Raw genomic sequence first — 27,399 nt, 5'->3', positions numbered from 1 at the left:
TTCTCCATTGCTTCTTCCACAATAATTTTATTGTTTTAAGTTCAAAAGAATAAATAAAAAATCTGGCTTCTCTCCTATTCATTTAGTGGAAAGAAGTACTGCTCTGGTAACATCTTCGCGAAGTTCTCATCATTTGTGATAAATATCTTTCACACAAGACATTTTACTTACTCTACCCCTTAGGCGTCCCAGTTTCCTATACATCATCAGCATACACGTCACATTTCCAACAACCAATAAGAAACCACAATCCGTGCACTGGAGAGATTCTCCAAAGCAAGACATTATACAAAACCTGTTGGAAAGGGGAGCTGGGTTTAGTTCTCGATCTGGTCACAGTGTGGCGTGGTAACAATCAGGAAAAGAAAGGAAGGTAAAGTTTACCTCGAAAGACCAGTGGTACATTTTCCTGCAAGAGAGGTGATACAGAAGTTGAATTTACCCAACATGCATCTAAAAGTTTTTTCTATTACTTTAGTTGTCCTCATAGTTACAGGTAAGTCTGATCTTTTCTTTCCTATTAACCAAAAAACCGAAATTATTACATTAATGAATAAATCAGAGTTCATACATATGCTTAAATTTTTAATTAATATACTATTACATATACTATAGAGTGTAAAGGAGCTACCGAATGATTATCATATTTGATCTACTATTAATTAAAGATATTAGTTATTATTTTTTTAAAAAAAGTTAATGTATAAAAAGTGATGAGCTGTATTTGCGCTGTGTATGCTGAAGGAAATAGAAGATAAATGTAAGTGAATGATTGTAAAAGAAAGAAAATGTGAGAACGAAAGACGTTTAGAAGCAAGGTGAGAACAATCTCCGCTACAAATCACTTGTGCATGAGTTCGAATTACAGACCCTTGACTAGAGATAAGCACTGCTGTTGATCGATGTTTTACTCACGTAAAGTACTAAGAATTAAATTGAAGTAGTTGCCTCTTTTTTATACAATAATTATGTCAACTTATAATTTAAAGAAAGAAAATATCAATTTCAATATATTAATTTATATATTTTCAAATTAAGTTCCTTGATTGAAACTGAACTCCTGAAAGAAGTCTTACTGTTCAGTAATACTAAAATCGTTTACGTACTTTTGTCTTAACAAAATTTGAGAGTTCATATATTAGTTGTCAGTGTGTCCGATTGGTGCTACGAAAAAGTTGGTGCTATACGAAAAAGAAGAACGTATAGTTCCATCTCATGAAAATGTAAAAATGAAACAAGAATTTCTTAGGGAATTAATATAATAAAACTATAACTTTTTCAACTTTTGTTATTAATATTCATTGACCCAGTTTTACAACTTCTTACATAATCAAACTTAGTTATTAATTGGAGATGTGGAAGAAGTTATGAATACCTGTTGTAGAATTGTTACCTAATACCTTCTCAAGAAGAATAACGGAGCTTGCCTTTTTGTGCCAACTTTATTCTGACACGCCAATAATAACGGCGACATATTTATAAATTTCTTGAATGACAACTATCTTAATATCACAGTTTAAAAAGTTTTTAGTTCCCAACTTACTTACTTATACTTATTACTGTTAAGCGCTAACGCAGACCTCTTTTCACTGAAAATCAATCCGTCAATCGTACCAATTATGACAGTCATTTATATAGTCAAGAGTCCATTAAGGTATCTAACTACATCAGATACCAAAACATGAATTTACGATTTGGGTTTGTGCATTTTGGATAGTAAGAGAAATATGTTATCGTTTTGTGAAATTAGTAATCGAATTTAGAATATAAACTTACTTATTTCTCTGCAGATATATGAATACTTGTGATTTTTTGGTTTTATGATATTTATTTACACCATATCAATACATCAATCATCACTTTCATATACAAGTGGGTATTAAAAATTTAAACAAAACTGAAATATAATCTTTCAGTTTTACGTAGCACTGGTATGTTGTGTAGGTGATTATGAAAAGGATGATGATTATGAGCATTAATGAAATGGTGAAATAAAAAAAAATGGGAATAAGCGGGAGAATCTCGATAAAATCCATGCACACAGTAATAATAGAAAAAGCTGGTGTTTACAACACGTAAAGTTCTGAAGTGATAACACTGAGAATGTGTGTGCAGCATCAAGCTGCTGTGAGTTCTGCAATGTATGTTGGAGGGTAGGACGGAGTTGCGTGTTACACCTGAAGACTGAGGTAATGTAAAACGGGAAACCTGTCTGAATTTTAAGATCAAATGGTGGAAGCGTGGTTAGTTATCTTAGTTACATTTAAGATGGCCAATATGTTAAGCGTGTCGTGAGGAACGGTGTCCAAGGTAATAACGATCTGAATAACTCATGGAAAAGCAATATCCGCTAACAATAATTTTAGAGGGAAGAGACGGGATCACTGAGCATTGAAGAGAATTGTCATTGTGGACTGTAGAGTGAATAAGGCAATAGTGACTGCGAAACTCAATTTACACCTGAACAATAAGACAAAAAAAAAAAAAAAAAAAACGCCGGGCAGGCTCAGTGTAGAGGGAACGCGAATCGAGATAAAAGTTATTTAAATTTTCTGATCCCAATAAAAGTCAAAAGATAAGAATAATTCTGAATACATTGTTATTGTTTCATGATTCCCTCTACAGTGTTAGTGAACAGATAGCCAGATCGTCAGTGATCTCTGAAATAGCAAACAGCTCTCAACCCAAGAAAGGTTGGCCCAGGGGCGGACCAAGGGCCAGTCAACCCGGGGAATTGCCTGGGGCGCGCCAGAACGAGCCTCAAAAAGTAAATTTTATAACGTGTTTTCTACTGACTTTTTGGTTTATATTGTTGTAAAGTAGCGTCAATTACATTATCTTTTTCCATTCTACCAAGGACAAATAGAGTTTCGTAGTACTAGGGAGCTGTATCGACAAATGGAGACATGACATGTAGAAGCAAGAGTGAAAGGGGAGTTGGTATTAAACTTATAGCGGGCCATGTCCTTTGTGAACTTCTTCCGGGCAATGAACATTACTGGATTTTATATATGTTACTTTTTTAAAGTGGTAGTAGATGAGGAACAGTATATACAGCACTTACTTTTGATTTCTTAGAAACGACACCGCCGCGCCAAACTGTTGAAAGTAGTCTCTAGGAGATGTTATTGTTTCGCTATGTACAGTTCTTGCCAAATCATTCATTTCTACAGTGTTTGTAAAATCGAATATACCACTCTGCAAAAACATAGAAGGGGGTTGGAAAAGGCAATACGAAAAAATAAATAAATAAGCGACTACCTTTGAATCCTTCCTTCCGCCGCGTAAAACACGTTCAACATATGTGAAATGTATTTATTGGTATTGCACATTATTAGAATAGATTGTTACATAGTCGGATATATGGTAGAATGACTCCTGATGTTATTGATGTAACAAAACATTTACAATATAGCAGGTAATCATGTCACCACTAGTAGTATTCAGTAAATGCTGTTCGACATTGTTTTCGTTTACATATCGGTACATAAATAATAATAACACAATGTATTTGATACCATATGTATATTTTTAACTAATAAATATACCTATAGCATCTATTTGAGCATTAATTTTTCTTTTTGAAAAATTGGTTTAAAATATTAAAATCAATGTAACGAAATGTAGAATATAGGCTAGTACTACGGGGCGCCGAAATGTCATTTTGCCCGGGTGAAAATGTTGCCTTGGTCCGCCCCTGAGTTGGCCATTCCTGTCATAAACGGTAACACTATTTATTGTAGCTAATTTTGATTAAAATTAACTTAATTATTCTATAAATAGCAAAGTACATTTAATATTTCAATTTAAAACTTAATATTTATTTAAATCGATAGCCTATCAACATTTTCTACAGATGAGTATTATTTTATATGTAAATCACTACGTATTTCTGCATACCTTGAGCCAATTTAATTTGTCGTTAAATAAAGATTACTTTCCATTCTATTTTTCGTCTCATAAAAATCATTAACCATGGGGGAGTAATTTTATTCGAATAACTGATAAATACTGTATAATAGTTTACCTATTTAATGCTATGTAAGGCATTCTGAATGAAGCTTTCGCCAAATAAGTCTGAAATTTACGATTGTTTCCTCAAATAATCCTCATGGAGGTTACATGAGACTTATACCTGAATATGTGTTCGATCTTAACGTAAAATTGGGAGCATATATACTTTCCGGAGTATGGTAATTTGGTGGTGCAGGCTTTACTTATCGCTCGAGGAATACCTGTTATCCTGTTCACTTTTTCTAATTTTATCCCTCTTTCTTCATTCTACCAATTCATCTGTTATTCACTTGACTTTATCAACCTCCTCTAGCCTACAGGATATACACGTGGTACGTAAGTAAGGCTTTGTTTAATCACATTTATGTATACTCTCATCTTGCTTGAAAACAATCAACAGTACAGGTAACATATATACTAGCTTTACTCAGCAATCAGAAACGCTTTCCAGCATCAGAATTATTGTCTTAACAATCAAACTTCTATTTAATTAATATGTGCTCTATATGTATACTTAGTAGTTCCACGTTTTATTGTTTTAAATTAACGTGATAATCTGTAAATTCCGTTCAAATGAAGACAATTATGCAGAGAAAACATTTATTGAATGCCATAAATTAGTGCTAAAGGTAATAAACTCTCAACATTCATTCTTTACGTACTAACTTTGCTAACGTACACGTATTATGCCCATTAGTATTAGATATTTAAATAACAAAATACGATATAGCCCAGCAAGAAGTCCTCATTTACCTTCGACATTTGTGAAGGAATGTTTTACTTAAGTTGCTTTATGTGACATGAATATGGAATAAGGCATTCACTTGAGTGAAGTTGTTCTTTTGGAGAAAGTCTGTTAGTGATATGATCACTTTCTACGAGACAGAAGAAAAAAATAAAGGAAAGTGTCCGCTCATATATCCTGGTATAGACCTGATGGAGATATTATGAAATGATACCTGTAAATTTACTATATTAACAGATCCAAAAAAATATCTAAACACAAGGTATCTTTCACTTTCAACTAGGTGAATACCATGTTCATTGATGTAGCACAGTTTCACTAGACTAAACTGAAGTTCACTATTGATCCTGGAATGCAATTGATCTTCGTGCGTAAATCCGTATTGTGACAACATTGTAATAATTGTAATAATTGTAATAATAATAATAATAATAATAATAATAATAATAATAATAATAATAATAATAATAATAATATAATTATAACAATAATAATAATATCTGGGGAAATCCATATATGCAGAGTACAAATATTTTTCTACTATATGATATATTACATATTAATACATGTACTTTTTGTTCATTAGTCTTCAGCTTACTTTATTTCTGTACTTAGATTCAAATGAATTTTTAACTGTTCATTGGAGGGCATATTTATTTTACTCCCTTTGGAATATTTCATTTCTTGAATTATCATTACATAATAATTTGATAGTCCTATCTTGATATTATTTTCTTTGTTCCCATAAGACTCAGATGACCACAGATGGTAGCATACTTTCTATTTTGCCTAATTTCTTGCAAAGCAGTTTTCTTTTATTGTAGTAATCGAAAGCTTACACTTTAGTTGCGTATCGCCATAATATCATAGTATCTAAATTGAAATGTTGACAATCGATTTTTCATTAAAATGCTACTTTCTTCTTATATAATAATTGACTCGTGAGTTAACCCAAGGCACGTGGGCTATCCAGAAAGTAACTCGCGTTTTAGAATAAGTACAAGATAGGTGAAAGTAGACATATATTATCCTATACATTCTGAAGCTTAATCCAAGTCTCGCTCCTAGTAACCATACGATCAATAAACAAATTGCTGTCTTCGTTATAGGTCCCAACGAATTTCAAGGCGGCTGCCATCCAATCAGTTTTGTGTCCGTCTGTCAAATTTTTCGGAACCTATCTTTTACAAAACTTACTGGAGCCTTTCATGCAATGAGCTAGATAAAATTTGTGGACACTCAAGCGAGAGCTCTGTTATCGTGATACGGCGATTTTCACGAATCTTGTCATTTACTTTTGCAACCAATTCACCTGCCACAATGCTCGGTCCTACTTGGATCTTCCTTGTCAACATTCATGCGGTCATCTTTAAAAATAAAGCATCAACGCTTCATTCCACTTTCAGTCAATCGGTTTAGTGTTTATCGCCAATAAAAATGCTATGAACCTCACTTTACAACTGACAGGATTTCCAACAGGACCATTCATGTTAACTATGTATTATGAATAGAACAGAAGCACCTAGAACTTAATACGTTCAAAATTGGATGCACATTAAACTAGCGGAAGTTCCTGCACAAAATGGCGGCGCTCGCTCTGCCCCTAACGGCACCCCTTCGGAACGCGAGAGACTTTGTGGATAGTCCTCGTATAAGAACATTACTAGATTTTAAACTCAGTAGGCATCATAGCAATCATCTACAGGAAATTGCATACTGGAAAATATATTATCAACATTTTCTACAGATATATTAGTTCTGAAATAATATTATTTTATATGTAAATCACTACGTATTTCTACATACCTTGAGCCAATTTAATTCATCATTAAATAAAGATTACTTTCCATTCTAATTTTAGTCTCATAAAAATCATTAACCATTGTGAAGTAATTTTGTTCGAATAACTGATAAATGCCATATAGTAATTTACACTATGTAATGTTATGTAAGGCATTCCGAGTGAAGCTTTCATCAAATAAGTCTAAAATTTACGTTTGTTACAGTAATTTACAGTAATTTCGTGATGAAGGTTTCACTTATGACGTGAAGAATTACTAATACAAGCAAAGCCGTAGGAAGGAGCTTCCCTAAGGATTTGTTGCTGTATAATATACGAACTTCATAGGTCACTGAGAAAACATGTGAAATTTTCAAATTATTTCTTTTTAATTATAGAGGGTGGTAAGAAACTATTTGAACAAGCTTCGGGAACTGATTGCTAACAACAAAACCAGCAAGAAAGTCCTGTGGAACTTTGGTCAGTGAGGGATAGTTGCGGCGATATAAGATGCCGAAAGCGTGGGAAAAAATGAACTTCAGAGCTGAAATTCAAAAACAATGCAACGTAGAGAGTGTAGTTTAGAATATGACACTCTAAGTATACCTGCTCGATTGAAAAATGTATGTTTCAAACCACCGCAAGATGTGTGTGAGGGATTCTCCAAAGGTATGTAAAGATTACTTGCCAGATTATAGGGGATCCCTACTTTCCTTTGGGAAATCCCTCACACACATCTTGCCGAGGTTTGAACATACATTTTTCAATCGAGAAGGTATGACTTAGAGTGTCATGTTCTAAACCGCACTCTCTACGTATCGTTCTTTTAGAATTACAGCCCTCCGAAGTTCATTTTCCCACCCTTTCGGCACCTTATATCGCCGAAACTATTCCTCATCGGCCAAAGTTCCACAGGACTTTTTGCTTGTTTCGGTGTCAGCAATCAGCTCCCGAAGTTTGTTCAAATAGTTTCTTACCACTCTGTCGTGGAAGACCCGGGTTCCATTCCCGGCGGGAGCTCATGTGGTTCGGATTCCACGTTAATCAGTAGGTCCACGTCTTATATAGCCTCGCTGCTGAACGGGACGTTAAACTTAAAATCTACTCAACTCTTACCACCCTGTATACTCATGATTGGAGTCAAGAAAGTAGCCTTATGTGCTATTGTAAATTATTGTGCTAGCACAGTATTTGCCTTCTGAATCATTTCTGATCATATTTTGTACAGTAATAGTGAACACCGATGAAAAAGACATTGGATGTACGTGACAACATGGAGCTAGCGGAATAGTGCTGGGTACAGTCAGTAGCCTATGGGGTCACCATGGGCGGTCAGAACGGCTACAACACTGTGAGGCATTGAAAGGATGAACCCTTGGATACCCTCCTGGGAAACGGTAAGACGTACATTTTCGACATGATGGCACAATAGCTTCCAGAATTCGCAGATATAAAAAATATTCTGCAGCCATCGACCAGGTCTATTCAATCGGTGAGAGATCGGGGAAACGTGTCGGCCAAAAATGCTGATAATGTAGTCTCTGGCGAGATCTGAACTAAAGAGATCGAAGTCGAGTCTAACATATTGTCAATGTAGCTTTGGCTCGTCAAATGACCGTTAATGCGTAGGAGGCAGGAACGGGGACGGAATCCAATAGCATCCCACGTCATAACTACTAGAATCCGACCAATGTGGGAATGCAATATGCATGCGTCGTCCAGCCTACTGCCACAATAGCGTCACATACAAACATCATGATGCTGCAGACGATCATGATGTCAGATTCGATAGGAAAAAGGATAGCGTCCCTTTCGTCTCTTCATACGCTACTTTCGCGACACTATTGTACACAAAATTGTAAAAAATAAAGTGTTAGAGCTGATGTTTGAACAATTCCTGAGACTATCACTAGACTATGCTATTTAACTTTATTTTTTCCTGTCATCCTGTTGAAAGGGTTCAGCCCCCTTTTTTTGGGGGGGGGTAAGTGCTGCATTATTAAAAGTTAGATTGCACATAAATGTGGATAGTTTAAGAGATATACATTTATATAATATTTATCTATCGATTAAATAATGAGATATACAGTGAAAAGACTGAGGAAAGAAGAACAACATATAATCGGGAAAAAGCATAATATGATTTTATTTGCCTTTGGTTTTCCCACATCTCTGGTTTTCAGATTTTCTTGCATCTCTAGTTTCTATTTGTACTAGGAGCATATTGCACATAAAATGGTAGTACTGCTACTCGTGCAAAGCCGACAGAAAATTAATAGAACTACTCTCACTACACATTTTCGTGAAATGTTACTGGAAATATAATGCATTCTGCGATACTTAATATAAATGTCAAACATATCTCGAAAAACTTTGCTCGTAGCAAGAAATAAAACTAACACAAATTCTTAGTGTTCCTTACTAAATATCTCTGATATGGGTACAAGAGTATTAAAATAATGCAGTCAAATGGTAACCTCAGGAAATTGTCTTAATACTCCAAGGAAGTTTCTGTCAATTTGTAGTCTCCCATACCTATGCGGTGCAGAGGAAAGTGCAGCAATAAGCGCCATGTAATCGTATCCCACTATGCCATACGACACAGAACTGTTCACGTGGACACTGGGCGCTCTGCAATAACCTCTAGTGGCTGCACCAGTATGGGGAATGTGGTTGTTCAATCCGCCAGAGCCATACGCGCAAAACGACTGTCCTCGATGGCCATGGTACGGCGCGGTCATTTTACCCGGTAGTGCCTTCGTGGAGTTAACAAGCCTAAATGTGGTGCCATTTCAAGATGAATATCTGTCTAGGGAAGAGTAAATATTCATATGGAGCTAGATCCAGTCAGTTATGATGTTGTTCTTGACCAAGAAATCGAACGCTATTCCTCAAGTCTGACACGAGGCATTATGATCCATATTATTTGTTTGATCGGTGTAGTACAACTGTGTAGATTTCCTTGTTGAAAGTTCGGCTACCCGAAGCAAATCCGTGATGTACGATCCCGACATAAAAAAATCACTGGCATTTTCCCCTAGGATCGGATTGTCTGTCCTTCTTGGATCAAGGAAATCCAGGTCAGTTCCATTAGGATCACATTATTTTGGTATCGGAGTCGTACCAGTAAACCCAGGATTCGTACTCTGTAACAATACTGGCAAGGAATGTCGAATCTTTGGCAACTGTACTTTCCAGTTTCCTTGATAACGATGGCAAGAATGTCTTTCTAGTTCTATGTAAGAATTATTTGCAGGAATTTAACCGATACAAATTTTTAGAGACATGAGCCAATGGATTTTTTCTTTTATTTCCCGGATAGTCACTCGACGATCGGATCTGACTAGTACAGAAAAATTTATACTAGTAACACTGCAAAGATAGGAAGAAGCTCCACAGATCAAAAGATGACAGAATTGAGAATGAAAAATGAAATGAAATATTTTAGTCTAAGTCCCACTATCAGGCCTTTAGGTTAGAGTGACGGATGATTTAGGTAAGTGAATAATAATGAAAGAATTGCTGAAATGAGATTGTGGGGGGAAACGGAAGTACCCCGAGAAAACCCACGAACACAATGTTGTCCACTACAAGGTCATTTGGCCGGGAATCGAGCCCGGTGCACCAGAGGTAAGCACTCTACCACGGAACCACCGTCCACTACATTACTCAACATACACTATGCCTAACTTCGATAAATTTATATAACAAGTGAATAAATAATGTGTTCCATGTAAACTATGCATGTTTTAAAATATGCGTAATTATGTTTTCACAAATTCTTAATAATGGACGATTGAAACGACATACAAACCCACAAATATATGAAGACATGGTGAGAGTTCCATAGGTATGTTACATATTCATCCATTGAAGTATGCTAACTCAATAATTACATTGATTTCGCCGGAGAGATACATAAATTAACTGAAAACAGTATTACATCACATCAAAATTCTCTTGCAGTGTTCTAATGACCTAACAAAATATGTAGTACAGATTATTCCCATGAACACCAAACCAGTACATTTGAATTTTTTTTTTCACTTTAAGTTATATTGTCTAAGTGAATAAATCTTCGTTACTTATCATAACACCTGAAATACATCTAGAAGCACATATATAATTTTTAGTGTCATGAGAAATGAACTTTTATGCTTAGTGAAAAATCTGTGAATCTTCGTAACGGTTTTATTTAGATATAATAGCATTACTCAACACACTTTTAGTGACATGTTTCGGAATTTATTAAAAAGCTTAACAGAGCCAACAAATCTTACATTCAGATTTCAGTGCATTACTTATCTCAAGTGTACAAGGAATTATAATTTACATTTTATGACGCCCTCCTTCTTAATTGAATGTCTTTCGTAGGGAATAATATTCTTACATGCATACTCACGTGAAAAAGACAACCTCATCCTGTTTCTCACTTGTGTTTTTCCTCAGTGTGAATTGAGGTTCTTTTATGATATGCCTTATGTGACTCCTTTCTTATTGAAAGATTTTTAATTAGAAGTTACTAGCTCCATGTGTTGAGAATAAGGTCATCTGTATGTCACTAGAATCTTTCTGTGCTACTGCCAAGTTTTAATTAGTTTTATTTTTTCTACAAAATTCCAGAAAATGAGGTAGAGCCTTAGAATAAATTTCAAGTTTATATAATTATATATAACTAGTAGTTATATAAATAAAGGGAAGTTTATCTTGTTTCGAATAATACTGTATGGAAACCAAAACAGAAACTAAACAAACAGTACTATTTTCTCACAATAAATTAATTGACTATTTCTATATTCCTATTTATCAAATACAACATTCCTTTCGAAAGGTTATATTAAAAGTAATAATATTGACTTTAATCATAAGTATTCTGTCATTACTAGTCATATACTCCATAAGTTGCAATTCTCTGGACTAGTGTTGTAAAATTCCCGGAAATTTTGAACCCATTGGTAAAAACAGTTTTTTTTATTTTCTTTCCGGAAAAATTGAAAAAATGGGAAAAATATAAAAATCTTTGTATTAGGTTAATTTTCCCAGTAATGGAATTGTTTTTTTCGAGCGCGTGAAAAATGCAAGTTCAGAAATTTCAATATTGCAAATATTTTTGTAAAAAAAATAAAAAAAAGCACTCGAAAATAAAACTGTTGCAATTATTCTTGAAAATTAATAGTCTACACTCATTTCCGGTATGTGCTTTTTAGTCGTTAATTTGTGGATGTGCATTAATTACAGAACTTTGACAATTACATACAAGCCTACCATCATGAAGCGTTTCTGTTACAACAAATTGGGCTTCTGGTAAAGTTTTGTTAATTTACAAATTAGTTTTTAAAAGAAAGAGCAGTAGACAAATTTCACTAATACTCATGCACTAAAACAGTGAACTCAAGCACTAGTATTATTTAATATTCTAATGGCCTAGACTTTTATATAAACTTTATATGCAAAATCCTGTACAAAACCTGTATGTAAACAAGAAACCTGTTTTCTAGTGCGACAAATTATCTATATGTATCAAAATGAAAATGACTATGTAACTTAATAACTCTTGAACCACCCGACCGTTCTCAATAAAATTTTCAACATGGATGAGGTTGTTTTTATCATTTCGCTTTGAAGGTGCAACTTGAGGGAAGGGAAGATATATAAAAAATGACCGATATTACTGTCGAATCCATAATTTTCGGAGTCGCTGAGATGAACAGAGAAACTTTCGATGTCGTTTAAACAAAAATTCAGTCATGCAACTTGGGGTAGGGGAATATATCTATCTATCTATCTATCTATCTATCTATCTATCTATCTATCTATCTATCTATATATATATATATATATATATATATATATATATATATATATATATATATATATATTGTTAATAGTGTCGATTTCATAGTTTTGAGGGCCCATAAGTTGATTGACGATAGTTTTGATGCCCTTTATGTCCAAAGTGAAACTTATTCTCCCCGTGCGAAGAATGAGTATTCTGCTAGTCTGTAATAATAACGAATGGAAGTTTCACATATTCAATCCTTTAATATATTTATACCCCCTTGTGCGTGTATGTGTAAATATGATCATATTTCTTTTTGAGTTTTCCGAAAAATACACAAATAATAAAGAGGAGTTTTACCAGAAAACAGATAACTAAACAGTAAAATTAAAACTTGTTGATTTATATTTTTCCTGTTAGCGATATACATTGTATATATGCTGCAGACATGTTACAGCAAGTAAGATTAGAGATACGATAATTTAAAATAAAACTTGTAGGAAATAAGATAAGTAGACAGAGAAAGTATAAATAGGCTGATCGACAAAAAAGTGTATGACTTCAATATCATAAGCATAGATTCATTTCATTTCATTAGGGCCATTCCATATGAAATCAACAAATCAATGTGTGTTTTAGATTTTCATCAAATTTTGTACAAATGTGGTGTCCAAACATAGCACTCCTGTCAAATTTTACAGCTCTACCTCAAAGGAGACAGCTGTAGGAGCCATTCGAAGTTTAAGGATTTTCTGCAAAAAGCATCTAAGTCCGTCTTCGACTTAAAGTACTGAAACCCCTAGATCTCTGGAGATATTCAAGCTATTTGAAAATTTTTTTTTACTAAAACAGTCTTAGAATTTGTAGCAATTAAAACATTGTAGTAATGAACTGCCCAAGTGGGGTAAAGCACATCAAATTCACCATCAAAGAGAAAAAAGAAGAAAAAATAATGTCAAAATTTGGCAACTATTTCTGAAAAAGACCCACCTAACACCAACCTCAAATTATCGAAATAAATAGCTCTGGTGTTCTTCTTTAACATATAAAAAATTAGGAATGTGTTTATTGGTATGTTCAAGAAAAACAAACGAAGACAATGTAAGTTGAGGACGGTTTTAGGCACTTTTTGCACAAAACCCCCCAAATTTCCAATGACTATTTCGAATTTTTCGTGTTGAAAATGTTTATAATTGTCAAGACTGAGGTGATTGAATAATTGAATTGTGCCAGAAATTTGAACTTCAAGTACCATTGCTGAAGGGACTCACGTTCTTCCATTAGTTCCAAAATCATGGACAACTATGAAAACTATTGAAGAATTTCAAACAACCGAATATCTCGTGCGTGTATTAAAAGAACTGGCTCACTTATAAGATATAAGTACAAACAATGAATTCAAACTGACAGAACCCAAATGGAGACAATGATAAAGATACAGAGGACTTCATTGAGATTTTGGTAGAAATAAAATTACAAATTAGCGCAGCATCACTTCATAGTCAAATCCCAGATCAACAACTTCAAATACACACAGTAGAGACTTTGGATGACAAATCATTCTTAATTAAGTTGATTATGCTGAAAACTACTCCTGTATCATTTAAGACGAAGCTTAAGAGTAGCACTAGACCGACATTCTACTCAACTGTGCAACATTCTAATCTTTTTAAATGCAACATCCTAAGGGATCCTGTAACTTCTGTTATCAAATGTTTCATTATGTTGTGTCAGTGATATATTAAAGCACGATACAGTTATATTTTATGTTTTCCAAGTTATTCTTTTGAAGTATGTTAATGATGTTTTTCCTCAAATTAAACATGTTGTCTACTTTCAAGATGGGTCACCAACCGGATATAAAGACTATTTTTTAAAAAAACTGTGTCAACTTATGCCTGCATGAGTAATTTTGAACTCACTTGTGAGTGGAACTATTCTGCCACAACTCACGGCAAAAATCTTTGCGATGAGAAAGTTGAGACGCTGAAATGTCTAGCGAGACATGCTAATTTACAGAGGCCACTGGATGACCGGATTGTTACTGTTGCCGGTTTCTTCGACGAATTTTCTCAAACTATAACCAACTATAACCAAACGCATTTTTGTGCTGGAATATGTTGGAAACCTTTGTCCAATGCTTCAAAAAAAAAAAAAAAAAAAAAAAAAAAAAAACTGGAAAAGCCATAACGTTGCAAGGGACGCGCGAAATTCATTGTTATGAACACATCAGCCTGATGAAACTTGATCGTGTATCTCCTTCAAAGACAAAATTCACTCTAAATACTTGAGCAGCATCGAAAGACATTAATCTTTCATGTGAGCAATTATTGCGTGCATTTCTGAAGAGAAATGGTGGATTGGAAAAATAGTTAAGAATTCACAGGAACATCGTGTCTAATGTGAATTTCCTTCATCCCAATAGACCCACGAAACTGTCTTTCTGACCAAAAACACCTGACACCAGGTCCGTAGCCAGCCCAAAAATGTAGGAAGGCCCTGCTGAAGTTAGGAAGGGGGGGGGGCGACCCAACCATATGATAGTTCATCACCATATTATAGTTAATTTGCAAGCCTACCATGAAAATTTTAGGGGGGCTAGCAAAAATTTAGGGGGGCGGCTCATCCTAGACCCCCTCTGGATACGGGCCTACCTGACACATGCTGGATTCCATACGAAAACTGCATCATTAATATTGGAGTACCTAGTATTTCAACTGGTACTGACAGAAATTACAGCATTTTTGAAGAAGAAACTCAAGCCACTGAAACCTTCTCTAAAATTGGTGATAAAAAAATCTTAGGCCCAATATTTCAAATAGCCTAAATCAACCAAACATGTAAATGTTATTTGTGTATTATATAACGATAGTTCACTATTGTACAGCGTCTCCTTTATTAAATCAAACAGCATTATATTGGCTGCGTAATAGGCACATATTGTTTTAAAATAACTTTATAAATTATATTTAAGGAAGAGTTTTTCTACTTGTATTTTATTATTATTATTATTTCATAAAAATCATCAACCATTGTAGAGGAACATCCTTAGCCATGCAAGTCGTATTACTAGAAAATTAAGTAATATAAGACTTGAATTATTTTTTATCCTTCAACATATCAAAAAACACCCTTCTATTTTTTTGTTATATGATAAACAGAAATACCAGAGCTACTTATTTTGAAAATTTGAGGTTGACGTTAGGAGGGTCTTTTTAAGAAATAATTGAAAAATTTTAACTATTTTTTCGTTTTTCTCTTTGATGGTGAAATTCATATGCTTACTGACACTGACACTCAATCCAGCATTTCAAGGCACTTTATCACTGTTGTGAAATTCTGTGACTAAATTAAAGGTGTTTGCAGGAATACCATATCCTTTTTCAGAACCAGGCTTGGCTAAAATACAATGCTCCTTTCTGATCTTCTGGGCTTTACGAACGAGATACTCGGTTGTTTGAAATGTTTCAACAGTTTGCATAGTCGTCCATGATTTTGGAACTAATGACAGAATCTGAGTCCTTTCAGCAGTGGTACTTGAAGTTTCAGATATCTAATAAAATTAATTTATTCAGTCGCCTCAGTCTTGACAATTGTAAACATTTTCAACACGGAATATTGGAAACAGTCATTGGAAATTTGGGGATTTTGTGCAAAAAGTGCCTAAATTCGCCCTCAACTTACATTGTCTTCATTTGTTTTTCTTGAACATACCAAAAAACACCCTACTAATTTTTTATATATTAAAGAGGAATACCAGAGCTATTTATTTTGATGATTTGAGGTTGGTGTTAGGTGGGCCTTTCTCAAAAATAGTTGTCAAAGTTTGACATTTTTTCTTCTTTTTTCTCTTTGCTGGTGAAATTCATATGCGTAACCCCACTTGGGCACTTCATTACTACAATGTTTTAATTGCTACAAATTCTAAGATTGTTTTAGTTAAAACCATTCTCAAATAGCTTGAATATCTCCAGAGATCTAGCGGTTTCAGTACTTTAAGTCGAAAGCGGACTTAGGTGTTATTTGCACAAAACCCCCAGATTTCGAATGGTTCCTACATCAGTTCCCTTTGAGGTAGAGTTGTAACATTTTACAGGTGTGTTATGTTTGAGTACCACAATACATTAAGGGTTCTACGCAAAATCGTTTCTAGAATTATACTTGGATCTTTTGACTAACGTGTAAAGCCAACTTTCGTATTTAGAAACACGTTACTGAAGTTAAAATGATATGTATTGAAAAAGGCCAGCTACGGCTTTTCCGCAGGGTTGTCCAGAAAAAATTGTAGAAGAAACCTAGCTAACGGAGACCTTCTCTCTACATTGATTTCTCCTATTGTGTTTGGACAACCCTGTGGAAAAGTCGTGGATGACCTTTTCCAATATAAATCGTTTTTCACGTCACTAACCTGTTTCTAAATACGGAAGTTAACATCACGAGTTAGTCAAAGTTTTAATACGGCGCTTAGAACATAGTACATTAACATTCATTATGTTAAACTATGCTGACATATTGTTGTTTCCTTTTTCCTTACTTCCTTATTTTTCTCTGAAAGATTTGCGTGACGAGAAAGAGGAAAGCAGAAAAAGACATAAACTAATCAGAACAGCGTGTAAAGCGTTAAATCCAAGCTTCATTTAATCATTTTCTATTCACTGTTAGAAGATTGCAGAATTTTATTTTATTTTTTTGTCCTTAAATTATTATTGCATATCCTATCATTAACTTTGCTCTTATTATGTTATTAACACTTTAACATCTATTTCCCTATATTAAGGTCCATATTTGATTTATTATTCAATGTAAATTGAATTATTAATGAAATGGTTATTCACCAGAATTTTGAATCATTCCTGTATCTCACTCTCTAGTTCCCCACCCATAACATACAAGTTTCTCTTTCATGAGATTAAAACCCAACTAGATACTACGGAAGGGGAAGCGGTGGCTCAGTTTCCAGAGCGTTCACTTCTGGTGCATGAGGTCCTTAGTTCGATCCCAGCTCGCGCCAAGTAAACTTTGTGGTGGACAAACACCATGTATTTGTGTTTTCTCGAGATTCTCTCGTTCCCTCCCAGTTTCTTCGTTCCAACATTTCCTTTATTTCTCATCATCACCGTCCCCTTTAGCCTAATCGTGGAAATTAAAACTCAAACATTTCATTCATTTAGATAATACGGACAAACTAGGAATTTCATCATCATCATCATTATTATTATTATTATTATTATTATTATTATTATTATTATTATTATTATTACTATCGACTGTATAATGTAGTTTCTACTGAAACTTAAGCCGAAAACAAGGAATGTTTGGTGAACCCGCTTAAGTGTATCCGTTTAGAACCCGCTAGCAGAAAATACTCCTTTATGGCCAAGTAGTTACCGTGATTGTTTTCTGCTCCTGTGGTTTTATTCTCGGTGGTTGTACTTGCACAAGTAAAATCCAAGTAAAGTTTCAGTTCACTCTTTATGCACTGAGTCCCGTCTTATGTAGAATCGAAACGGAAAAGGACGACATTAATCAATTCTGGTCAATCAATCCGCTGTCAGCTAAAAGGCTCTGTTCCGGTGACATTCAATTAAAACGTTGGACTTAAATGGAAAGAAGTTATTTTATCCAGATTTATTTATCCTACAGTTACCTGTAGTAGAATTAGAAGCCCCCTAAGTGCGTGGCTTTTCACTGACAGAGGTCGTGTATTGAAAAAGATCGGATGACTCCAGAATGTTGATTCTGTATTTGGAAAAGACTGTGATCGATAGTTTTCTCCGTTGTTGAGACATAGGGCGTTATAGACATAGATGCCATGAAAAAAAGAACAGTACCTTCATCCCGAAATCACTAGCTAATTCTTTTCGTAATAAGGATATTCTGAGTTTATATTCTTTGGCTGGCACTCCTGAGTGGCGTTTTCTCAATGTTTATCGTTGGTCCCAATAAGCAAATATCAAAATGGAACCTTTAAATGTAGGCTGTGGCCAGCTTTTTCTCATTTTCTTTCCCAATATTGTTTTATAAATTGATCTGGCAGTGTCTGAAAGCAATTGTGAAATTAGATTTCCCTCGCAATTGTGAAATCAGATTTGAATAAATAAGGAGCGAATTAATACTGCGAAAATGCTGGTAATCCAAATTGAAGATGATCGAAGAAATGAACTGGAGGGGATATTCGTAACTCAGGAGAAGAGATTGTTCCGATCCACTCCCTGAAGTTATTCGTCTGGAAGTTTCTAAATCTATAGATAAAAATTATAATATTTTATTAGCACATAATCGATACGGAAATAATTTGCATTTTATCACTGTTATTTTCTAAATGTTATTTGGGACTAGTATGAATGTCCTGTTTATTAGAAGTTAATTTTTTATGTTTGTTTATGTATTTTCTACTGAAAAATCTCCATACTGTTTTCCTTGTATTAGGATTATAACATTACTTAATAACCCTAAGTTATATTTTTACCCAAGAAACGAAAGAGTAATCTTCTGGCCGAATCTAAACGTGGTGATTGGCTGATAATGTACCGCATTACATTGTACGGAAGTATGTTTTCGGCGTCGTTAATCCCATGTTCGTTACTCGAGTTGTCTGACTGTCACTAAGGCAGGAAGTGAAAGGTGCCATGAGAATATACCCCAACCTTCTGTTGAAGATGATGGTGATCATAAGGTTTCCATTTTTGCAGTCTTCCTCGTGTGTTTTGCGTCTGCTTGTATTTCCCAATTGTTTTCTCTCAAGTGAGAAGTAGTTGTAAATTGAAATAATGTCTGAATGCTCTCATCCAGACAAACACATTCATCGAAGCAAGAGAAGGAAAAAGGGGGCGGGGCAACACTTCCGAGTCTTCGTCACGTCTCTCTTTCCGTGTGTAACTTATACTTTCGCTCTTTTACCGTCGTCCTTCCCTGTGTATGCATGTATGATTGCCAGTAATCCTATAAGTAGGTCAAATCTTTTGAAGCGAGTGTAAATTATGAATGTCTTATGTTCGTCTTTTTCAGGAAGAAAAACTACATGACAAGAGTGCACAAACTTTCCACATTAAACAATATACGTACATCCCAACATTCTGATTAAGTACTTGTATTTGTATCTTTTAATCAGTAGTTAGAAAATATTTGTGAATATTAATACTAAAAAATTATAGAAGATGAACACTATTATGAGAAGAAAAAATAAAGAAAAAATAACGTTCTGAGTGTGGTAAGATGATAATGTATATAGCACAATTAAAGTAGCAGCATTATTCAAACTAATTTTCACAACAGACAGTGATTGAGACTGATCGCATTTTATTATTATATAGGTGCTCGAAATTTTAATGTTTCTTTAACCCCTAACTTCTTGCGTAAACTTGGTAACATGAAAGGGTATAGCTAGAAAGACAGTAATTCCGGAAGAAGTATATTATTGCTTCTTATAAGTCAAACTACTTTACTACTGAATAATTTAAAATTATCATTTCCAAAATGGAACATGCTATATTTCAAATATTGATTCTCATTTACGCCCTTTGTCAGCAATAAAAGTATATAGGAGAATCCCACAATTTAAAGTGAAATCTGAACCACAGTATCTGCTTTCGATACTCTCTTACAATGAATCGAATCCGGGATTTCGTACTCTAACGCTACGCACGATAACCACTACACTAATTAGGAGAGCTTATTTTTAATAACTCATAGCTGTATGTAGGAAATATTAATGATTATAACATCTTCTACAGTTGCGTTCTCATTACAATCGTACATGCAGACAATTTAAAAATGTTCAATTGTAAACATATGGGCTTATGCCTATAGTAAATTGTAATACTTTGAAACTTAATCAAAGAAAAAATGTTTGATAATATTATAATAATTAACAGTATCTCTGTTGGGATATGTAACGGCAATGTTATATTGATACGACCAGGAACAGACTTACGTTAATATTTCAAGAAATTTTGCTGGTTTGTAAGGAAACGTACGATGTAGTTTCAATTCTGTTATGGAATCACTGCAAAGAAGAATATCAATTGGAATCTGACATTCAGAGTACGGTTTGATAAAAAGTGGCAAAGTTTTGGGGTTGAACAGCAATTATAGAAGCACTGAAGGAGAAAGTCAATTCCTCGATGAAGAGAAATAGGTATCACATTTTGGTGCAAATTTAGAAGATATTAAGAATTTAGAGGAACTGTAGGGTGTTGAATGGAATGAATAAAAACAATGAGATATCTTTATGCAGTTAATGACGATGTTTCGGGAAGTGTTAAATTTCATAGTGAATCTATTCTACGATGTTGAGTATAATGAATCTTCGAGGGAGTTTGCAATGTCATATGGTAGTTGTCTTGCTATTTGTAATAGATCAGTGAAAGATTTGTAATGTGAGATAATTTATGGACTTTTAGATAATAAAATCATTGCAATTATCTCAGTAGAATTTAGGGAATTGATTTGATCGTTTTGTTATAAAGCATAGTGAACTATTTTTATTTAGTAGACCTAGATGAGCTGTGAAATCTATTATTAATTACGTGCAAATAAAGAATTCTGCCTTTGAACTAATTCTTAATACTCCAGCAATGTTAGAAAGCGGTCTTGGTTATTTTAACTTAAATGACTGAACGTTTTAGAATATAATTGTTGGTTTAGTCCAGTGGCGGAGGTTGGAGGTTAAAAGTGGGGGGTCAAGACATGATCTGAATATTTGCATATAAATGTTAGTTTTCCAGCTTGTTTCTAATATTTTGTTTGACAAAAGGTTGCATAGCTAATAGGATACTATATTTTTTAGTTAAAATACCGTATATAGTATTTCATATTTTATTAAGTAAATTGACAAGAGCAACGCCAGTAGATGGTAGCCCTTTGTACTCTTAAAAACAAAAGTGTAAGAGGAGATTTGATTCCTTGCTCATGAACATCTTAAAATTCTGTCTGGAAAACTGTGATATCAGATTATTGAATAACAAATTTGCAAAACAAATAAATAGAATGGATAATATTAATCATAGTAATAAATAATGATGCTTGTTTTGCAAAAGTCATATTCAAACAGGGATTAATGAACAACTTAATTTTTAATTCCTCACATGCTATTAAATGTATGTTATTACTCTTAGAAAATGAAAGACAATAAATACTACAAGCATATGTTACGACATTTAAAGAAATATTTCCTTTGCAACTTCCCGAAACATGTTTGTTTCAATTAGATGCAGTTTTCACTTTCAGGGAGCACATCAAAACACAACAATACTTAGAATCACTCCATACTCCAGTTATACAAAATAACACTAAAACCTAGAATCATGTTGAATTCACTAAATTTAATTGCACATACACTCGTACACCCCTAACACACAACTTCACTCATATATTGCACTACAAAACAATGGAAAAGATAGAAGTTGTTTCTTATTACGTTTTTCCCCTTACTTTAGAAAGAAGAAAAGACATTTTAGGACCTGTCAATTTTTGTGCAATTAAAAAATAACCTGTGAAAGACTTTTTTTTCTTTCGCAAAATGCTCTCTGGTTAGTTTCAAAGCGGCTGAGTAATATATCAAGCCCTTGTAAGAAGTGAAAGTATGCTGAAATTGTTGTGCTCCAAGAGGTTAATTTTTGAGTTATAATCTGTGGCAATTAAAATGCAATTCCTGTAGTTTTCTTTACTCCACGGGAAGACAACCAACACATACTCACGGAACGGCAAATATATGGTACTATTTCTTTCTATGAACCAGTAAATACATACAAAAATTTTACTTGGATTACTTCAAAAAAGTGCGGGGGCAACTGCCCCCCTTTGCCCCTCCCTAATCGCCGCCTATGGTTTAGTCCTAATTGTGTAGTTACTTAACGAAGTGAGATTGGTTGTTGTAACTTTAACATGCGGAAATGTATTTGAAAATTCAAGAAAAAACTACACAGACAAAAATTTGGAAAATATTTTGTATTATTTGCTTAGTAGTTAGAAAATATTGAGGTCCAATATGATACTATTCTCGTTTCTCTCAGCCTATCAGTTAGCAAAAAGGGATATTTCGAAAGTGAAAAATGAAACGGACGAAGATTCGTCATAAGTGCTAGAAAACCAACCAATGCAATTGAATTTGATAACGAAAATGTCAGCTATATTTAACTGTCTCGAAGTTATCACTAAGTAATAAGAAAGCACCTGAGCATGAAAATTCCATGTTTGTGCTGGAAACTGGCGTTACAAGTTTTTGCTTACATAACTTTTAACGGTAATGACAAACAGCTTTTGGGCATTAACCAGAAGGCAAACGAGTTCTGAGTTTAGATTTCATTACCCTTTTACCCAGTTTTACACTGCATACGTCTCTTTCTTTCTTTTTCACCTCAACGTGGTTTCGTGTGAGACTTGACACGTTACTTCCAAGAAATGTTTAGATTTAGAGTGGTGCCACTTGAATTACGAAATAATAATAATAAAGAAAAGATAGTGATGGGTTCAAGGTATAACATCACAAGAAACAAATTCTGGCGAAATGAAAGCTTCCATTTCTTTCTACAAAATCAAAAGTAATCACATTGGAATCCGATGCCCTTGCCACAAATTTACACAGTTGTAATTTTAAAGTGGACAGACGATAGTCTTTTGTGGACCATCATCAGTTACCATTGTCCACAATGACATACATATTACGACTTTAATATTGAATCGGCCTTGGAATTACACTCTGATAAAAATGCTTTTTTAAGTGACGTTTAGTCTATGAAGTGCCTATTTTCTAAGCAATGAAACGTTTTTCTGTTAGGTGAAAATGTGTATTTTCATTTGAAATTAATTGAAGACTTTCTTTGCACGAATTTTCTCAAAACCTTTGCTAGCTCCTATTTTAAACAAAGAGATATTGTAGTTGAAGTAACAAAGCCTATACTCACAGCAGGAGTGAAATATATAAATGATTGAAAATCCTCAGAATTCCTATGTCAACTCTGGAAGGAAATTATACAGTTTCTGAAAACTATCCATTAGGGAAAAAAACATGGAGCTGAAAAAAGGGTACGATTTTTTTCTGCGCAATCAGCCATATTGAAAGAGCATGCTTTCAAACGTAATGCATTAGTATTCAAATACATAAAGCTGAGTGGTTAACAGGCCAGTTACTAAACTATTCTCTCAATAGCTCAGGTTGCCAACAGCTGAAATAATTCTTATACAGTCAAACATACTGCAACCATTCCCCAGAATGTAAGAGAAAAAAAGATCGGAAAGAATACGAAACACGGACTGAAGTAACCTTTCTTGTACTCTCATAAGGAGAAAACTTGTTAGTTAGTAAGACCAAATACACTACTGATTGGTAAAATTACAGTATTAAGAAATACACATGAAAATGGAATTAGCAGCACACAGGGCCGGGTGTGCACCTTTGCACGTGCACCCTCCTTTGTTGTAATTATACACTATCTAAAATGAGAAGCTAGAGCCTTTCTATTTCAACTGTGCCCCTGTCGATATGTGATTTCCTGTACCTCCCTCGAAACAGGAGGGACAAGTTGCTGCGGCCGACATCTTTCAATTATTGAATGCGGAAGCGTTGCCACAATGAATTATTTCACGGACTTCAGTGTGGTCTGTCTTCTTAGCCACTCTAAGTAGCTCCAAGTAGATCTTCACTCATTAAGACTAAGCGACTGAATGACAAATTGGCAACACAGCTGAGGTCACTTCTTTTCCCTAAGCAAGAGGATGGCGGGCCTGAGGCTGAAGTATAGTTCGCATAGTTTCCGAGAGCACAAGTGGAAGAGACCGGCTCTAGCAGAGAAAATAGCAACACTTTCCAAAACTTCCTGCCATTATTTTTCCGTCTGGGGCTTAAAAGAAACCACAGCTTTGGAAAAGCAATAGTTTAAGTCGATTTTCTAAAGGTTGAAGGAAAAAGATTCACCAAGCCAGATAATATAACATTTGTGAAGTAGGGAAGAAAACAGAAGCCAGGAGAAGAAAAAAAAAACATTTCTTCCTGCAATCTCTATGCATCAGCGTTGTCAGGAGTAAAGAATATTGTCACATGTCACTTAGAAGAGTTTCAGTGTGATTGACTATTTTAGGAATTATTGGTGTACCCCCTCAGACAATCCTGGATCCGGGCATGGCAACACATATCCGTTACATGATTGCACATAAATTACATTTCAAAACTGGTCAGCTCCTATAATCTTCATAGACCAGCATGGTTTGAGACCTCCGATTAGAGCCTGTATAACCTCTATATATGATGTCATAGCATCAAATCAGTCACACGCTGGATGTGTTTCTAAGGACGGTGACCATGCAGGTCAAGGAAGCAGTGTACCATTTCTCTTCAAGACAGACTGCACCTTTGTGCGATAAATTTGACCGGACTTGTTCTGCTGAAATATTTTGTCCAGAATTGTCCGAAGGAAGGGCATGATCTCTAATATAGCTGTCGCTGGTGACACTGCACTAATGTCGAACGTCAATGCGGGCATCATTATAGGACAGATTGAATTGGGAATTTCCAAAAGTAGGACCGCTCAGCACTCCAGAGACATTCATGTGTCCATTGTAGTCTGAGAAGTTTGTGGTTCTGGGTAAATCGAAACTGACGCCATGAGAGCCACCAGTTTAGCGTTTAATACTTACTGTCGAAACGTCAACACAAAGAATTCCGTACTCGTTCCCGTGCTTCAGCATGGTGAATGACGCCTGACCGTCACAGCCATACGGATCAGATATCTATCAACTCCTTGTGTTTTACATTATACAGTCTATTGCCTGATCTTTGCTGCATAATCTTCTCTCGTACAGCTGCTTTCATAAACGCATTAGTGTTGTTATTGCTTCTAATTAAACGTCTAAGTTTGTAGTAAAGAAGCTACTATCTAGAATGACAATACATCATGTTTAAATATGTTCTCCTGTTTATATTGTGCTCTATGACGTTCATGAGCCACAATGATGTTTATATTCACGTTTCTTGTTCGCTTGCGCACGCTATAATAGCCAAGTGCTGCTTAAATAGTCTTCTTATGGTACTACCATGTAAAGCGAATCGTGACCGTTGTTGCGCCCACGTATACTCCAATGCCTTTCAAATTGTAATGTAGAAGAAAAATAATGTACGTCATATTCTGCACTATAAATTGCATGAGTTTGTAGGTAATGTCACAATATTAAATGTAGTAAAACAGAGGAAAGAACTTAGATCGGGCCATTACCACAGAAGAAATTGTATCGCGAGTAATACGGAGAAAGTACAGAGGAAGAATAAAGCGGATGAGGCGATAGAAGCTTCAGTGGATGGACGATATTAAAACGGATAATTGCTACATCAAGTCGAAGAGATTAGCTGAGAACTGTCTATAGTGCATGGGAGTTTCTCAATTTGTGAGAAGTAACGTGCCTGTAATGACAGAATATCTACTTATAATAATGGGAAGAAAATGTTTTCTCTGTTTCCGAAACTATATACTCTACTAGCACAAACACAGCTCACACTGAATTTCTCAGTGTCAATCACACCACCTTGGTTCACTGTGTTCTATTTCCCGTAATTTGAAACGAAGGTAAATTGAGGGGGTCAGCGCAACAGTGGTCTAACCCACATTTTTTTTAAAAATGGAGAAAAATCAAGTTAAAGTTAAACACATGTGGTTTCTTATATAATATACCAAAAGCAAGCACAAGTGCTTGAATGTGTCATGTTACATATGGGGAAACTTGACAGCAAAATGAGATTTGAGAAGATGCAGATATGAGAGGGATATTTTAATGGGAATGAGAGGGGAAAAAACACACTAATATTGGATAGACCACTGTTGCACTGGCATGTAGAGTATGAAAAAGGATAGGAAAAAATATTGCAGCTGGATAGACCACTGTTGTACCCTAAATATGGAACATATACCAAAAGGTTGCTCTCAAAGCATTATTTTACTTTTGTACTTTTTTTAAAAACTTTTTGTTGTTTTTATGTTGTTTTTTTACTTTTTTTATTATCTTTTTATTTTGCACGTTTCTTTTTTTATTCAGCCTACAAGTACTGGTACACAACCCTTATACATCCTCTACAAAATCAAGAAGCTCATCATTTACATCGTGTTCTCCCCCCTTCCAGTAGCATAAATCAAATTAATCATTTCGTAAATAATGATGTACAGGAGGTACATATTTCAGTAACGTTACTCTAATACATCCTTAACTTAACCTTTCTTCGAATTTTGTATTATTTTTCTTCTACATTATTCACTTCGAACCTTTTTCTATTCAGTCTACAAGTACCGGTACACAGCTATTAGACATAATCTACAATATCAAGAAGTTCGTCATTTACATCCTGTTCTCTCTCACTCTCCTCGGTTATGGCAACTAAATCATTATAAAAGAAATGGTGTCAGGAGGAACATATTTCAGTAACTCTAATAAATTCTTAATTTTCTTTGGATTTAAAGGTCTTTGTTTGTTATATTTGGGCTTAAGAATAATGTTTTTCAGCTCAAATATATGTATGTTTTGGTTTTGTATTCTTCCCTTTAGACAGATATACGAAATGGGGTTGTTCTATCTCGGAGTAGCTATATTTGATGGCATATCCTACGGTTGTTCGCATGAAACCTGTAAAACTGAAATGCGACTTAAAGCAACAGGTTGGTTGTCTGTGGTGACTTTGCGATTAGTTATTTTTTGCGTTAAAGGCTGAGTATTGACAAAATCAGCTTGTTGCGTTTCAGTTACAATGAACTTTCTTGTACCTGTCTTTGTATCTCTTATCAGTGTTACCCAATCAGCAGGCGTATACACACATTTTTGCAAGCGTTTTCTTTTTCCTGAGTCCAAAGTCCCTATCACATGGTAAATAACCGTGTCCAGGCACAAGGTACTTGTGTTCCATAGGTTTAACCAACTTTTTGTGGATTGTTTGCAACCAAAAACACACTAGTGACATATTCTTATTTTGAGCATAGCAATTATCAGAGTGTACAATTAATTTATCAATATTTTTAACATTATTAGCACAATATTTCAACAAACATGAAATAATTTCATCAGTACCACGACCAGCAATATTTTCTGATCATACATACATGTGCA

At 34.6% G+C, this 27,399-nt stretch overlaps 1 protein-coding gene across 2 annotated transcripts in view; it reads left to right on the top strand.

Moving 5' to 3' along the window:
* Positions 1-283: 283 nt before the first annotated feature.
* LOC145690591 (protein obstructor-E-like) overlaps positions 284-27,399 on the top strand; it is a 78,186-nt gene continuing 51,070 nt past the window's right edge. Inside the window, exon 1 of one of the 2 annotated variants that reach the window (XM_081765631.1) lies at positions 284-496. In XM_081765631.1, the coding sequence (XP_081621757.1) occupies positions 448-496 (49 nt within the window). In that variant the 5' untranslated portion in view covers positions 284-447. The remainder of the gene's footprint in view (positions 497-27,399) is intronic. The other variant, XM_081765630.1, reaches the window with a different exon arrangement.

Source organism: Thermobia domestica, chromosome 7, assembly GCF_964235325.1.
Source record: "Thermobia domestica chromosome 7, izTheDome1.hap1.1, whole genome shotgun sequence".
Lineage (NCBI taxonomy): Eukaryota > Metazoa > Arthropoda > Insecta > Zygentoma > Lepismatidae > Thermobia > Thermobia domestica.
The sequence above is the reverse complement of the archived record's forward strand: the minus strand, read 5'-3'. Positions and strand labels throughout refer to the sequence as shown.